Genomic DNA, 15,612 nt, shown 5'->3' on the forward strand with positions numbered 1-15,612 from the left:
TAGGAAAGTATTCCTCAACATCTCTGCACAGTGTATATTATATACACATGCCAAAATTCTTTAATTCACTTTCATATACAATACATATATTTTGCATATTATACAAACAAAAGTAATCATACAATAATTTACTCTTGCATCTCATCTCCAGCTTTTTCATCCTCCTCGTCTTCGTCGCCCTCTGCCACATCAATCTCAAACTCCATCTCTTTATCCACATCCACATATGAATCACTCATGCACCACACACTAAGCTTATGTCGTCCAGCTACAGGCACCATGAATTCCAATTTCGTCTTTTGCAGAGACTTAGAAATCGTGACGCGTTTGATGGCGAGAAGTTGTTTCGACGACGGCTCGCCCACCACAATCCACCCTGCAGAATATTAGCTTACCATCACAACAAAACATAAACAAAACAAAACTCACAGTTTTCAAGCTTAGGATGGGGATACAAAGGTGCGTAGACCGACAGGTCCACAGGTTCGTCCTCCTCATCTACCTCTCGCTCAAGCGTAACCGTGACATAAGCCGGTTCACCGGCAATGATCTGATCCGCATCTTCAATCTCATACGACATATCCACACTAGGATACTTATTCACGAAACGCGCGACATCAGACAGCTCTTTATCATCCATCTGCAGCAGCTCATGGCGAGGCTCGTCCTCCAGCATCATGATATCAAACACCGATTCCACACTACCGACTCGTTAGTACCTACTCACTAAATTTTTTGCTCCAGATACGTACTCAGCCTTCTTGCACCGCTCAATCAATTCATGCGAGAAATGAGGAATCTGCTTTAGAGGACTATCCTTATCCCACACGGCCTGTACTACCATCTGGCTCATATCCATCGCGTTCATGGCATTTAGATACCCATCACTCGACATCACATCAACGCATGCAGACAACAGACTCAAGGCTTTCGATAGCACAATCTTCTGGTCGGAAACGAGATCCGGTGGAAGTCGGAGACGCGAAAAATGCGCCTGTAGCAATACGAACGCTTTGAAATGTGGCGATTCGTATGATAAATTCTCGGGTGCCATCTTGATTGGTACGCGGTCGTAGATCTTTTTGAGTGTATTCTCCTCGTGACGTCGGATCGCAACATTCTCGTATTCGGCCGCTGCCGTAACAATTTCCAGAATGCCTTTCAGTTTGGTCTTTGACGTGAGCGACAATACGAATGCCTGCATAGTAATGAACGATATGTTATAATATGCCGCAATCATAGAATTATTAAGTGGTGTAATATCGTCCTCGTCCTCGTCGACTTCAATCATCTTGGCTTCCTCAAGATCCTTGAGTGTACCTTCGACAAGATCGGACAAATATTCGCTCAGTCCTTGGTGTGACACATCTAAAACCCCATAGAAACTGGGATTCGCAAGCAAGCGTCTGTAAAAGTACGAGAACGTGAGCCAGTCAACAGCATCTTGCTGTGACGTGATAACCTTAGTGCTAATTTCCGTAACAAACGCGTCGTGCAGAAGCAAATTGAGATGAGACTCGATCGGTAGTGCCTCGTTTAGGAACTTCTTGTAGTATTCTCGTTTCGTAGTTGGGGTCATGATCACTGTTCGCCCCAAGCGATCAATTCCAGGTCTACATGCGTGTCCAAGCATTTTCAAGATGTCACTGACTGGATAATCAATATATCGGTGCTCGCGTCCTTCGTACATCTGTGTGCCCATGACAATGACGAGGAACGCTTTGGGGCTCAATGACCAGCAAACATCCTTTGCCGCCAACATAACTTGAATTGCGCCGGATTCAAACAACCTTTCGACAATAAGCTTGTCGTTTGTCGAAAGCGACTCGTAGCAATAACCAATGCCGTGGGAAACACTCTCACGGAGATTAACATCTTGAATAGCGTTTATATGAGGGGCAAGAACGTCCATAGCCGCCTTGCGGAACATATCCTCATCTCCGTCAGCTTCGCACAGTCGCAATAGCTCCAAGGTCGTATCGATACACTGTTGTCGACTGTGTACAAAGACAATTGCAGGCTTGTTCTCACCAAATTGCTGGATTGCGAGATATACAGGTTTGGACATCGCAATCATGAGGGACGGGAAATGCGTAATTGAAAAGCCTTGCAAGTGAATCTCTATCGGTGAGGGCCGGTCTTTTGGTGAGAAATTATAAATACTGTGATGAGTTGCACCAATCCATTCACCCAGGTCGCGACCATTAGAAAGGCACACGCTGAGACCGACGATACGCAGCGGATTCTCTGTCTGAGCCGCAACATAGCGCATTCGTGACACGACAATCTCGTAAGTCGAGCCGTTCTGACCACCAAGCATGTGCAAATCATCAGCAATAAAGAGTCGAACGCTCTGAACATTCCTGCGCTGCTGCCATCGACGAGAAATCATATCCCACTGTGTGGGTGTAGCAAGCACCAAGTTCGACTGCTCGAGAATTTTCAGGTCGGCCGTCAATTCGCCAGTAAACTTGCTTATCTTCTTGGTGCCTCCGATTCCTGCCAGGCGGTTACCCCAGTCACGATATCGCGCATCCACGAGCTCTTGGAATGGCGCAATGTAGATTGCACGACCTGGATTGGCTGACTTTTTCCAGTGACGTAGAAGTGCAAATTCTGCACACACTGTCTTGCCGCTGCCACTTGGTGATCCGACAAATACATTATCATCTGAATTGAATAGAGAATTAAATACTTGAGTTTGGATCTTGTTGAACTCGTTGAACTCTGGATAGAGATCAATGTAATCGGGATCCTTGAGAGCTGCAACAGGTAGAGGCTGAAGATCTAGCAACGGCGTATGGGCTGGGAACTTCTCTGGCAAGATCAAATGTCTGAACGAAACCGCCAACTTCGTCTCTGAGTGTAACCATCTGTCCGATATAACCGAAATAAAGTAGTTGGGTGGCACCGGTTCCGCAATCGGAATCGTAAACTCGACGATATGCTCCTCCTGCGCGTATTCCCGTCGGACGATAAAGCGGTCATGATACAAGATCGTCTCGCCGTCACAGTCTTCTGCAATAATCCAGAAAGTCTCTGCGTTGCCGTGAACTTTCGGGTCCCATTCAAAGATAGGCGTAATCGTCAATTCCACACGCAGTAATGATCGAGTGATGGGCTGGACATGGGCTTGCATCTCAACTCGTGGGAACTGTTTGAGCAGATTGAAAACGAGCCGACCTGCACGCTCCACCTTGATCGCTTGTCCAACTTCGCCTGGGTCGGTAAGCTCGAAATACTTTGCCCATGGCATCTGCGAAGCCTCCGTCTTCTTGATGACTTCCGCTGGACATGAAGGGAATTGGCGAAACGGCGAACTACTGAGCCACATTCGACGCTCAACCATCTTACAGAGATCCAACGCCGTCTTCGCGACTTGTGCCCATCCACGTTTCAAGCAAATCTCAAACAGTGCCCTCAATAAACGCCCTGCTGACTGAGTAACGTACACCATATCCGCCATCAAGGCAAATCCTTCCAGCTTAAGACGTGATATATATGACTGCAGGAGCACGTTAATCTTAGCAGACGCCTCTTCGACAGTCTCCTTAATCGGAATTGGCACACGCTCCAGAAGCTTCGCCAGCTCAAGTTTTTCTTCTTGGCGAACCGGAATGTACTTGAACTCTTCCGAGAGCGAAAATATTCGGAAGAGCTCGATGAGCGTTAGAACTGGTCGAAGATGCTGGTTGTACGTAGCCATAGATGTATGCGAGATGTAATAATGCGACGCGATTCGTCCGAGCTCTGTCGGCTGCACTTTTCCAGTATTGTGATCATACCGCAGCAGATTACACCTCTCAAGCAAAACAGCCGCCGAATGAGCAAGATCAAGTCTTTTCTGTTCCAGTGCATCGTCATCCTTATAATCGACGCCAACATGGTATAATTCCGGAGATCGTAACATTCTCACGTAGAGATAGGTGTATCCTAGCCATTTAGCTGCTTCGTCGATCGTGCGAATTGTTCCAAGAACAACTTCAGCATTCAAATTATCCGCCAGTTTGGACATGAACTGACTCTCGATCGGAAGCTGTTGATTCATGAGCGATAAATAGTACTGGAGCTCAGAATGCGCCGTAATGATGATACCCTCGCCAGACTCATCATATCGTGGTCTACCAGCTCGACCCAGCATCTGCAAAACATCCTGGGGCGAGAGTTCTACCCAGTTACCTTTCTCTGGAGAGTATATCTGGGTACCTTTGATGATGACTGTGTGAGCTGGAAGATTGACACCCCAAGCCAACGTAGCCGTGGATACCAAAACGCGCACCTTGCCGCCGGCAAATAGATCCTCTGCCGTTGATCGGTCTCCTCGCGATAGACCAGCATGGTGAATACCGAATCCATATGGTAGCAAATCCTTGAGTTCCGTATCCTTCACGGTCTCGGACTCTTGACGCAAGATCTCACGGGAAGCAACATCTGACTTAAGAATGTTTGTAATAGTCTCTTCTTCAATAGCCCGATCACGGATGAACCTAGCCGTCTTGGCACATTCTTTCCGTGAATGTACAAAAATGATAACTTGGTCTTTACTGCCCTCTATCACTTTGTCATACGCGGCTTCATTCATGGCTTGATATCGTTTAAATGCCTTCTTCTCGGTGATACCGATGAACTGCTGCGCCAAGGGACAGGGTCTATATGATGAATCAAAGAAGAATAGACCATCCTGGGGATCCACACGAAGGAATGTCGCGACATCAATGTAGTTGGGTAGTGTCGCTGACAATCCAACTAGACGAACTGGCTCCGCCGACGTCCCTTCCATACGGCGCAACGTGCGAGCAACAATACTTTCAAGTACTGGTCCACGCTCATCGTGAAGAAGATGAATTTCGTCGATGATTATCAATCTCACTAGATTGGTATAGCTAATATCAGTTGCCTTTCGGGTAACAATATCCCACTTCTCAGGGGTGGTAATGATCATCTGTGTCTGTGCGATTTGTTCCTTTGTAAGCTGGCTGTCACCGGTTAATTCTTCTACTCGAATACCAAATTGCTGCAGTTTGCGGCCAAACTCGCGGACTTGCTCTTGGACCAAGGCCTTCAATGGTGCAATATAGATAACCTTGAAGTCATCGAGAGCAATCTTGCCAGTGTCAGGATCGCGGAATTGAGAAATCGTGCGAAGTATCGTAAGCATCGCTACGTTCGTCTTTCCAGCACCTGTAGGAGCACAGAGTAAAATATTCTTATCGTCATTAAATGCCGTTGGGAATAACCGACTTTGGACTCGATTCAATCTGTCCGAGTCTGGGAAGGCTCCTTGTGCCCATGCGGGAAGCTCACTAATATGTACCAGCTTATCCTTTGAATCGTTCTTCTTTGGCGGTGGAACGTGAATTTCTTCGTATTGTTTTTTCTGGCGTTTGAAAGAACCCTCAGGTAACCTGACTTTGGTGTTTGTCAGAGTGTGACTGCCTTGTTCGAATACGAGAGAATCGAGATCAACCAATCGAGGCTCGCGCATCTTCGATCCAGTGGTTGCTGACTCGATGTCCATAGCAGAGTCATCCTGAACTGCACCAGTTGCACGTGCAGCTGCCTCCGTATCCCCACTAACGAGTTCCTTAAGTAGCGATGACTGGTCCTCTTCAATCATTTGCTCCTCAATCGACTTCCGAGATGCAGCGTCCGTTGCACGAGCATATCTAGTGCACCAGACTATGCGCCACCTATTTTTGCATAAAAGAGTAACGAGTTCAAAGTGATCAAAGTCAAACACTTCCATGAGATCATTCTCTAGTTGACGTAAAGACGCTTCTGACTCTAGAAGTTCCATAACAGATGTCGATTTTTCCTGTGTTGTGTGAGCGTCAGGAAATACCGTCGCAACCTGTCGTTGTAACCAGAAAGCATCGATAGTGTGCGCAGAAATTATGTCTTTATCCTTTGTGGCTTTTCCAGTCGCCGCAGGACCGCCTTCAAGAGTGACATCTTCTTCGTCTTCTCCTTCGTCCTCGTCAAATTCGACTGGAAGATCATCACCTTCTTCATCGGCTTCTTGGTCATCACCAGACTCTTCATCTTCATCTTCGTCGTCATCAAGAAGTACGGCAATACCATTCTCATCGTCGATACCACCCTGCTCCACCGTTTCGTCCTCCATGTCTGGAGTCTCGTAGTCGGTGATCCTCTTGCTGAGGTTCATGAGCTGATTGAATCGTTCACTTGAGATACTTGCGCCAAAAATTCCTTCAACTTCCTTTTTCTTATCATAATCCCTCATGTCGTCGGTTTTGACGACTTCCAAAGCAGCATCTGCAGCAGACCGCACAATGTCATGAGAAACGTCGCCAAGTAATTCTTGTGTCCATGACAGAATCAACTCGAAGGTCTGTCTAGTCTCTGCAGTCCGCGGAATATAGCTCAATCCTTCGATTGCATCCGTAGAATCCAAGACATCTGCTATATCGTCCTTTGGTTTTGGCCGTTTGGTGCGCCTGGTGGCGTCGTCATCAAGGACAGCCTTCGATCGGTCTTTTGAGTCTTTTGGTACTATATCGCGAGAAACACGCGTTCCCATATCCGACAACTTGATGCGTCTCGCTAGCGATTCTGGATCTCCTGTACTATCGTCCGATGGTCTCGAAACAAACCGACGATCCACTTGCAGGACCTTATTGGCCATAGCATCACTGTAATGATTGTCAGTGGCTCCCAGTATTCCATTTCGGACATATCATCAGATCCAAAGAAATATTAGAACGTACTAGCTATATTGCGAATAATTACGCTCCGCCATGATGAATGGTCAACGCACAATCCGGTTTTATTTACTAATGGCGCGATGATGGTGATAAAGTTGAGTGCTTATGATGAGAATGGTGGTATCTACACAATGGTGAAAATCCCAGTTTCTGGCGGCAAAAACCTTGTGGACGGTACTCCCAATGCTCAGCGCGCGCTCATATCAAAAACGAATAATCGACAACTTTCAGCTTTACACAACAATTGGGACAAATAAGGCTCTTAGCTGTTAATATGCACATTATTTACTTGTAGTTGATTAAAATTGATCTTTACGGTCACAAGGCCTCAGACTACATAGCTATTGTTGCGATGAATAATTTCTCCCGTTATTTACTCCGATTTATTGTATACATACAGGAGATTCACGACTATACAAAACCAATATCATACAAGTCATAATATACTAATGCCATAATCTTTCATATTGAATTGCTTTCTGTTTCTTCCATCGCTTTATTGAGATCAATACCAGCTGGTAAAACGTTTGTTCCCTTCGATCCGTTAAGCCGCTCCCTGACAATGCGATTGAGCGCTACATCCGTTTGCCGCTGTAATATTTCCAATTTATCTGTCAGCTGTCGCTTGAGATCCCAATTCACGGGCATCGGCTGCAATTCAGAAGAATCTAAATCTGCCTCATCTTCGATGCCCTGCTCCTCCTGTAACTTCTCGTCTTCGACCGCGGCCGCTCTCTCAATTCGTGCTGCTTCTTCTTCAACTGTTGGAACATTACTTGCGGTAGGGGGTTCAAAATATCCTTGTCGCGGTGCTTGAGTATCGGGATCATAGTTTCGACGGGGTAAGATACTAACTCACATTAGTAACCGTACATTAATCTGGCGCAGCAAGTAGTACTACAACCTAGCTATCACTTGCTCATCATACCGAGCATCTTCAGAATCTTCTAGGCTTGTCGCCAGGTCTTGAACTTCGCCTGGCTGCTCGCCTTCATGCAGTCGATTCCTAGTAGCCCCGGCGTCCTCCTGACGCTCTTCCTCTCTTTTTCTCTTGAGATTTCGAAGCTGCGCTAGTCTCTCCTTCCGCGACAATACTTGAGAATCTAGGGACGACATATCGAAAAATATATAGTATGTTACGATTGAATATAGGATCTGACGGCGGCGGTCATGATCTATACTTAATTGTGTCCCTAACCCATTCGACGTAATATGAACCTTAATTTTACTGGCTGTTCCAATGCAGAACGATGACCAACACAGTGCTTCATTAAATAAAAAATCGTGCTAGATAACCTCTGTAAACATATTTTGTGTTCCTGAAAGTCTTATGGAATGATTGTCAGTAACGAACCGACCGATGGTCTTTTTAATCACTTGTACGGTAGAACCCGTTAGTCCAATGCGATGTTTACAGCCACTTCGTATCGGCCTAGCGAGGTATCGTTTTATTGAAATAGATATTTACAAGGAAACAAATCCTTTTGCGAGGTTATCATCTTACGGCTAGGGCTGGGTCATTTCGAGTCCAAGTCGACCCTCAAGTCGGCTTTCCACTTCACCTGGACTTTTCTCAGGCACCCACTGGCTTCACTTGCGATTGCGTGAAGTTGGCTCGTAGTCAACTTTAGTCGCACTTCACTTCACTTGAGCTCGTCACGAAAAACTTCACTTCGGATGTTGAGGAATGTCAAATTTACCTAATTCGTGCTATTTGAAATGACTTATCCTACACTCTTATTAGACGGCCACCAAATCCCGGATTCTGAACATTACGAACAAAATGCCGAGAGCTGCTGGTCCAGCCCTGCAAGACCAGCCCTGCAAGACCAGATGGCAACGAGACAAGCCTCAGCGCACAGCTCCTCTTCCCGAAGGGCGACTAGTAGTGCTCGTATATGTATAGATTCTTGAGCTTAACGATTCTTGAGCTAGATTCTCGAGTTAAGCTCACGATTATATAGAGAAGGAACATCCATTTGAACAAAAGACGTAGGGAAATCCGGCGACAAACAAAAAACCAGTGGGAAACAAAGAAATCCCGGAGGTAAAACCTAACATTTCCCTATGAGTCTGCACAGGCACCTCTCTTGACGCCTGTCGACAAGGCGTCACAAGCCCTCCAGAGGATTGAAAAGACGCTCCCTCCATACTTCGATATCAGCTGGGACGTTCAGGAATATTGCCTGGGCCAATATGGACGTTTTAGATACAAAATGCGTCGCAAATTGTAGATGTATTACCAACAGAGAAGGAGTCAACCGTTCGACAACTGCCGCCAACGCGTTAAAAGTTTCGATGTTGTCAGTTATATTTTGGCACCATATTGCGCAGAATCTTCTAGGCTATTGCTGTCAGCATTTCGGAAATTTGAGCCAATTTAAGCCTACTCTCGGCGATGAGGGGCCAAACTTAAACTCTAAAATTTGAAAATCTAATTTCAATGACTTCCAAAAACATAATTTTTGTCGGCCGTTTACGACTCACAAAATGTGCCGGTGCGACAAACGGAGTCAGGGTCTCTTGCTTGTCCTAAAATTAAGGTCGTAGCCCACAGCCCGACTCCTTAGCCGGCTTTCGAAACGCAGCTATGTCGCTATCGCCTGCGGAGCAGATGGAGCGTTCGCGGAGCAACAGCGAGTCGATCGTGAATGCGTCATCACGGGCTGCCAAGCGCATGGGCTTCGTCGTGCGCAGGAATCAGGATCTGTCGACTGTAGCTGAGTCGGCTGGCCGCTCGCAGCACCACTTACCGGCATCTCCTTCCTCTATAGCCTCGGTTACAGCTAGTACGCGTTCTCCTCCACCACAATTACCACCTTCGCTTGCAAACGGAATACCGCCGAATATAGGAAATCGACTGAGCAGTGGCGCAGAGAGCAATGGAAGCGCGGGGAAAGGTAATGCGAGGCTGCACCGGGGCCATACCAGAGGAGTATCGCATGACTCAGTAATGGAAAGCTCCTACCTCAGCCAGAGCATGCCATCCGCAGATCCTCTGTTGACAACGTCGTCTACGTCTTCTGCATCATCTACTGCTAGTCATTCAAATCGAGATCGCGTTGACCGTGCCACACGACAATTGAGCGCAGGCGCACCAGGTGCCGGCTCGGCGAGCTCTGGAACCAACGACATTGAGCCGCAACCAAATGCATATTTCAGACGCTTATCCGTACTACAGGAGCAGATGTCTCCTGCTGTATTGTCGCAAATTTCATCCGCGGCGTTTTCCAACCAGGTGGTCGAGTCGGCCAGAGGTGTGTTGTTCACGCTTTCCCAAGTTCTTCCTGCCGTGCGTCAATTTCTAGCATTTTGCGACGACAAGAAGCTTTCAGGCACTTTAAGTGGAATAATATACAACACGCGGTTACATATCGACACTCTCATTCGAACGCTAGAGCATCACGATGCGTTGCTCACACCGTCCGGCTCCGTGGGAAATAGCGCCCGCCGCGCACCACAACTGGCGCAGGCCGTAGCATCAGCCGCTGTTGAACCAATAATACACGCTGCTTTAGCGTGTATTGGAGCTTTTCGCCACATCATTTCGATCGTACATGCAAATGTCAAGACTTTAGCCGGGCGCGCCGAGATTCGGCACACACGAGCTTTTTTCCTGCTTTCATACGGGGCTTTGGCTGAAGTTAAGAATGCGTGGACGACACTTGTTCCCGCTCTAGCTGAATGCAGGATACCGGTGTCAAATTACCTGAGTAGAGAGATTCTCAGTCCGAAAATGGTCTCACCATCAGAATCAAAATCACCGTCGCTACCACCGCATCCTCCAACTTCAGAATTGATGCCTCCGCCATCACTGCCACCACTACCGACTCCGAACTTATGGTCACAAGGTGCAAAACCTTCTGGTATCATGACGAATATTGCGAGTTCTATAGGTAGCTTGTCGAGTCCAATCAGTGCGATCCCTCCAACGCCTGGGCTTGTCCTACCATCAGGTTTATTTAGTCCACTGGTGACTACAGCTTCTGCGCCTACAACCGAAAATGGACCGTACGCATTCCATTTCTCAATCGAGCCATCCGACACTGATGAAGAGCTATTTGAGCGAATTGCTGTCGCCACACAGTCAGCGATGAATGTTCTCAAGCTCGTCCTGGAGGGCATCGCAAAGGTGGTCGAGAACAACGACATGAAAATGCGGGAATTGGCCAATATGTGTGACTACGGGCTTGACGTGACTGGTAGACTACGAGTGCGACTGGGAAATATTCGCGGTGCTGACGCTGCTGAACGTACAAAATTTGGTGAAGACACAAATTCGTTTGTCAAGGTGAGTTGGAATTTTCGTCGTAACTAAGACACCAACTAACACGATAGACAGGGAATTATAAGCGTTTTGGAATTCACGAAAACCATTTTGAACGACTACCCGTTCCTGAACGACGCGAGACCGCAGCTCTCATCTCTCACACGAGTGACGAAGGAGGTTTTGACGGTGACTCTCAGGCCAACTGACAGGACTCCAGAAAAGCTTTCAGGGTGACAGATTGATCAACCTGCATTTGTAACGATTATGGTGTTAATAAAATATTTCAGGGGCTCTGGGTTATATTTGGTTTCTTTTCTCACGTGCTTGCGTATCCTTGGGCGTTTGGGATGTCTTTTATATGTACTATACACTACAATATGCGCAAGGTTAGATAGACAGACAAATGGACGATATATTGATGAGCTGTAGCAACATGAATTTAAGTCCTGCTATCCCGTATTTCAACATCCAGGAATACATCAAAGGACTGACGCTGGCCAGATGAGAGCTCAGGTCACAGCACATGCGTAATGACATATACAATATAAACACAAAAAACAGTGAGGCTAGTGGCGAGTTGGATTACAGTTCATACGCTGGGGAGTCTAAAGGGAGTCTCCACTCCGGGCGAAGTAAGCAGATATGATTCTATTTGACTCCCCCTTCTACCGATTGGTAGAGGTTGCATCGACCTAAATATACCGGAACAACTATTACTCATCGTTGCGGGGTCGTGGGGTCGCGAAGGATCAAGGATCCCATATCACCCGAAATGTAGCCACCGAGCGAACCAGCCCTGTGGTGCGCTTAAAGCACAGGCCTGGATTTAAATAGCGAGGGCTTAATTGTTTAGTCTGCGTCTAGCCATTTGTGCGGTCTTTCGAATAGAGCAGTATTGTCGAATTCGCTTGGTATTCCAGACGTGTGCTTTATGTAAGTTGAAGAAAAAGAAAAAAGCCGTCGGGAAGTGTCAAAACATCGGAATTGTGCACGCAGAGAGTTCCTTGCGCAATCATGAGCACGTGCGTATGGCAGGGTCCGTTGACTCTTGCATCTGTTACCCGGATGGATGGAAAAAATTACCGCCGCACAAGTCCAAAGTGCGCGAGCTTAAAAGAATAGGTCGGCCCGAGTTCGGTAGTTAAACCGCGATGCGTTCTTCTCTCCAACCCTTACAATTTATACTCATCTCCACCGACCTGCAACCAAAGACTCGACTGGATAGTTTAGACGAGACCTGATGTCAACTGTTGTTATTGGCGCTCAATGGGGCGATGAAGGTAAAGGAAAGCTGGTCGACATCCTCTGCGACAAGATTGACGTTTGTGCCCGCTGCCAGGTCAGTATATTCTTTTCTAGTACGCCAATGGGATTTTACGTCGGGAGTTATATCATTTTTATCGAGTGAATTGACTACGGCGATGCTTTCACCGCGAAATAATGCGTTTTTGCAACTGTCTAACGAGCTATCAAGGGTGGAAACAATGCTGGTCATACAATTGTTGTCAATGGTGTTACATTTGACTTCCACATGCTCCCTTCCGGTCTTGTGAACCCAGATTGCGTGAACCTCATCGGCAGTGGTGTCGTCGTTCATGTCCCTGCGTTTTTCAACGAGCTGGAGCAAATTGAGAAGAAGGGTCTCTCGGCAAGCGGTCGTTTGTTTGTTTCGTCTCGCTCGCACCTTGTCTTCGACGTGCATCAGATTGCTGATGGTCTCCATGAAGTTGAGCTATCTGCCGGTGCCATTGGCACTACTCGACGTGGCATTGGCCCAGCGTACTCTACCAAGGCGACCCGATCTGGTATTCGCGTCCACCACCTCGTCTCGCAAGAGCCCGGTGCCTGGGAAGAGTTCGAGTCCCGCTTCCGTTCTATTGTCGAAGCCTTTCGGAAGCGATACGGAGATTTTGAGTACGATGCCGATGCCGAGATAGAGAGATATAAGGGCTATGCTGAGAAGCTCCGTCCTTATGTTACTGACGCTGTAACGTTCATGCACGACGCTCTCGATGCCCAGAAGAGAATTCTGGTCGAGGGTGCCAATGCTCTTATGCTTGACCTGGATTTTGGTACTTATCCGTTTGTCACTTCCAGCAATACCTCGATTGGTGGCGTTTGCACTGGTCTCGGCGTTCCGCCACAAAAGATTACCGAGGTAATTGGTGTAGTCAAGGCGTACACTACCCGTGTCGGCGCTGGTCCTTTCCCGACCGAACAGCTCAACGATATCGGGGAGACACTGCAGACGGTTGGCGCCGAGTACGGTGTCACTACTGGCCGAAAACGGAGGTGTGGTTGGCTTGATCTTGTTGTCGTGAAGTATTCTGCCCGTATCAATGGCTTCACGTCAATGAATATCACCAAGCTAGACGTTCTCGACTCTCTAGAGGAAATCAAAGTCGGCGTTGCGTACATCCACAACGGCAAGCGCCTCACTAGCTTTCCGGAAGATCTTCGCGTAGTTGAAGCCGTTGAAGTAGAGTACGCTACTTTTAAGGGCTGGAAGACCAGTATTGCCGACGTCAAAAGGTACGAAGACTTGCCGGAAGCGACGAAGGTGTACTTGAAGTTCATCGAGGAATACGTTGGTACGAAGATCAGCTGGATCGGAGTTGGCCCAGCACGGTCAGCTATGATTCAGTGTTAGAGGACGGTACTGCTAGATTGCATGTTTGTATCAACAGTATATCTTTGGGCAAAGTTGGGATATTATTGTGTATTTGCTGTTGTAGACTACTATCGTCGCATTTTGGTGGCATGCTAGAATGTTACATTGTTTAATCCAAATACATTTTCAATTATACCAGATACATTAGCTGTACAATGTGCAGCAGACACCAAAACGCCTAAATCTATCCCATGATGCGACATGCGAGCAATGACAGATTGTTTACGTTTCTATTCTGTCCGGCATAAAAGCATTCTTGATCGACAATGCCGTAGATACGATCATAACAGTGACACCAAACGCGACGCAAGCAATCGGGCCTACCCTTTGTTTCCACGAACAATTTGTCGACGAGGCAAGTTTGAGGTAGCACAGCGGCGGTAAAATATATGCCAACATGCAAGCAGACGTGGAGCCCACGACTTCGAGCACGATACCAAGACTATCGGTTGTCAACGCGACCAGCAGAGTAACCACCGTTAGCGCAGCTGTCGTGAGTCGATGAGCTAACATCGACGGCTCGGGAGGAACTTCAATCCCATGCTCGTTTGTAATTTGCTGGAAGAAAGTAGAGTATATGTAATCCAATAGGACTTCCCTGCAAACAAAAATCTCAAGTGGGAATGTCGTGAGCATATTGAAGCCGAAACAGAACCGGGCAACATTGATAACAAAATTACCTGCCGGGAAATTATTCAACACGTTACCGACTGTCTTGTTGCGAAACGTGAGAAAGCCAGCCAGTGCTAGTGTCATGCACGCTAGCATCGACACACCGGTACTCCAATGGGTGACCCTTGCGAATCTGTCAATGGTAGGTTTCCTTAATGCGCCATAGATTAAAAGCGAATTATGATGGCAAACAAATGCAAATGAAATCACCCCGATGCCTTGGAATACGCCACTATTGATGGTAAGCAGCGGCGGCGTAAATTTGCCTTTCTCGTCGGTGGGCGTGCGAATTCCCTCGAGGACAACCGCGACGATGATAACCAACATGCTTATAAGCGCAAGCAACGATGCTTTCGCAAGATTTGCAATATTCTTGCTCAAGCTAAGCGGAAATGAAATAAAAAGAATGCACATGATCATCACGGGTTCTCTCTCGGTGACAAGACTCACAATGGGCGTAGTAGCTGCGGAAGGGAACAAGGCGGACATTACGTGAGGGATTGTATCACCAATAATCACTGTGAACGCAATTGATCCGCCAAATGCAAAGAGACCTTGTGCTAGAGAAATAGCCAGATATCCAGCACGACCAAAGCATGCCGATACCGTCGCTTGATACGTATTAGTCCCGCTTAACTTGGCATTAACAACCATCAAACTATCAGCCGGTTAGTGGCCTGTCATTCAGCGAACTTTGTAGTTACACATACCGAATAGTCCAATCAATAACCAGCGTAAGTACAAACAGTAATACCATACCGGTCAAAAGACCGCATTGCAGCAAAGCGTACGGCTGCCCAATGATTCCCGCACCAATGATGCTATTCGCCATATTCATGAACGCCATCTTCATGCCGTTTTTCTTCTTTACAACAACACCGGGAAGTCCTGAATCAGCGCTAGTTTCCGATGCTTCGGCAAGAAGCACAGCAGGCGCCTCTATCCGTGCCAATAAGCCCTCACGTTGTCCAGCATTGTAGTCGTCACTTAATGTGCGCTGCAGAGTAAGCGACGTAGGATCATTGTCGTCAACGCGGTATGGCGCAAGATCGTCATCGTCAGAAAGAGAAGCTACACTTGCGAGCGATTGCGACTCATGAAGCCTCGGCTGCTCGGATACGGATTTGCGGGTAGCCATTCGTGTGAAGCTGCGAGGTCGTGAACGAATCCTTAGGACGCTTTGCGAGTTTGCAGTGTGAAATCCTAAATTACGGCGTCGTCGGGCAAGCCTGAGACCGGGTAGCTTCACACTACGTATTATCATGAACTTGAAA

The 15,612-nt window shown here is 47.3% G+C and overlaps 5 protein-coding genes across 5 annotated transcripts; 2 read left to right on the forward strand and 3 right to left on the reverse strand.

Annotated features, from left to right (window-relative positions):
- Positions 1-18: 18 nt before the first annotated feature.
- V1508DRAFT_410032 (Sec63 Brl domain-containing protein) lies at positions 19-6,843 on the reverse strand. Its single transcript, XM_066939246.1, has 4 exons — positions 6,729-6,843; positions 753-6,653; positions 430-701; positions 19-376 (listed from the first exon to the last, which is right to left on the reverse strand). Exons 1-4 carry the CDS (start codon positions 6,758-6,760, stop codon positions 129-131), a joined length of 6,453 nt encoding a protein of 2,150 aa, XP_066798439.1. The 5' UTR covers positions 6,761-6,843; the 3' UTR covers positions 19-128.
- A 170-nt stretch (positions 6,844-7,013) lies between these two features.
- Positions 7,014-7,965, reverse strand: V1508DRAFT_410033 (mRNA splicing factor). Its single transcript, XM_066939247.1, has 2 exons — positions 7,630-7,965; positions 7,014-7,575 (listed from the first exon to the last, which is right to left on the reverse strand). The coding sequence occupies exons 1-2, from the start codon at positions 7,839-7,841 to the stop codon at positions 7,188-7,190; spliced, it is 600 nt and encodes a 199-aa protein (XP_066798440.1). The 5' UTR covers positions 7,842-7,965; the 3' UTR covers positions 7,014-7,187.
- A 1,245-nt stretch (positions 7,966-9,210) lies between these two features.
- On the forward strand, positions 9,211-11,424 carry V1508DRAFT_410037 (RAM signaling pathway protein-domain-containing protein). Its single transcript, XM_066939248.1, has 2 exons — positions 9,211-11,016; positions 11,068-11,424. Exons 1-2 carry the CDS (start codon positions 9,316-9,318, stop codon positions 11,227-11,229), a joined length of 1,863 nt encoding a protein of 620 aa, XP_066798441.1. The 5' UTR covers positions 9,211-9,315; the 3' UTR covers positions 11,230-11,424.
- A 717-nt stretch (positions 11,425-12,141) lies between these two features.
- On the forward strand, positions 12,142-13,808 carry V1508DRAFT_410038 (Adenylosuccinate synthetase). The gene is made up of 2 exons (XM_066939249.1): positions 12,142-12,334; positions 12,470-13,808. The coding sequence occupies exons 1-2, from the start codon at positions 12,236-12,238 to the stop codon at positions 13,643-13,645; spliced, it is 1,275 nt and encodes a 424-aa protein (XP_066798442.1). The 5' UTR covers positions 12,142-12,235; the 3' UTR covers positions 13,646-13,808.
- Positions 13,809-13,888: 80 nt separating this feature from the next.
- Positions 13,889-15,476, reverse strand: V1508DRAFT_348609 (transmembrane amino acid transporter protein-domain-containing protein; the record flags this gene model as incomplete). Its single annotated transcript, XM_066936730.1, has 2 exons — positions 13,889-14,996; positions 15,049-15,476. 2 exons carry the CDS (start codon positions 15,474-15,476, stop codon positions 13,889-13,891), a joined length of 1,536 nt encoding a protein of 511 aa, XP_066798443.1.
- Between the last annotated feature and the right edge of the window lie 136 nt (positions 15,477-15,612).

Source organism: Lipomyces doorenjongii (genome assembly GCF_038497915.1).
Source record: "Lipomyces doorenjongii strain NRRL Y-27504 unplaced genomic scaffold V1508scaffold_4, whole genome shotgun sequence".
In the NCBI taxonomy this organism is placed as follows: domain Eukaryota; kingdom Fungi; phylum Ascomycota; class Lipomycetes; order Lipomycetales; family Lipomycetaceae; genus Lipomyces; species Lipomyces doorenjongii.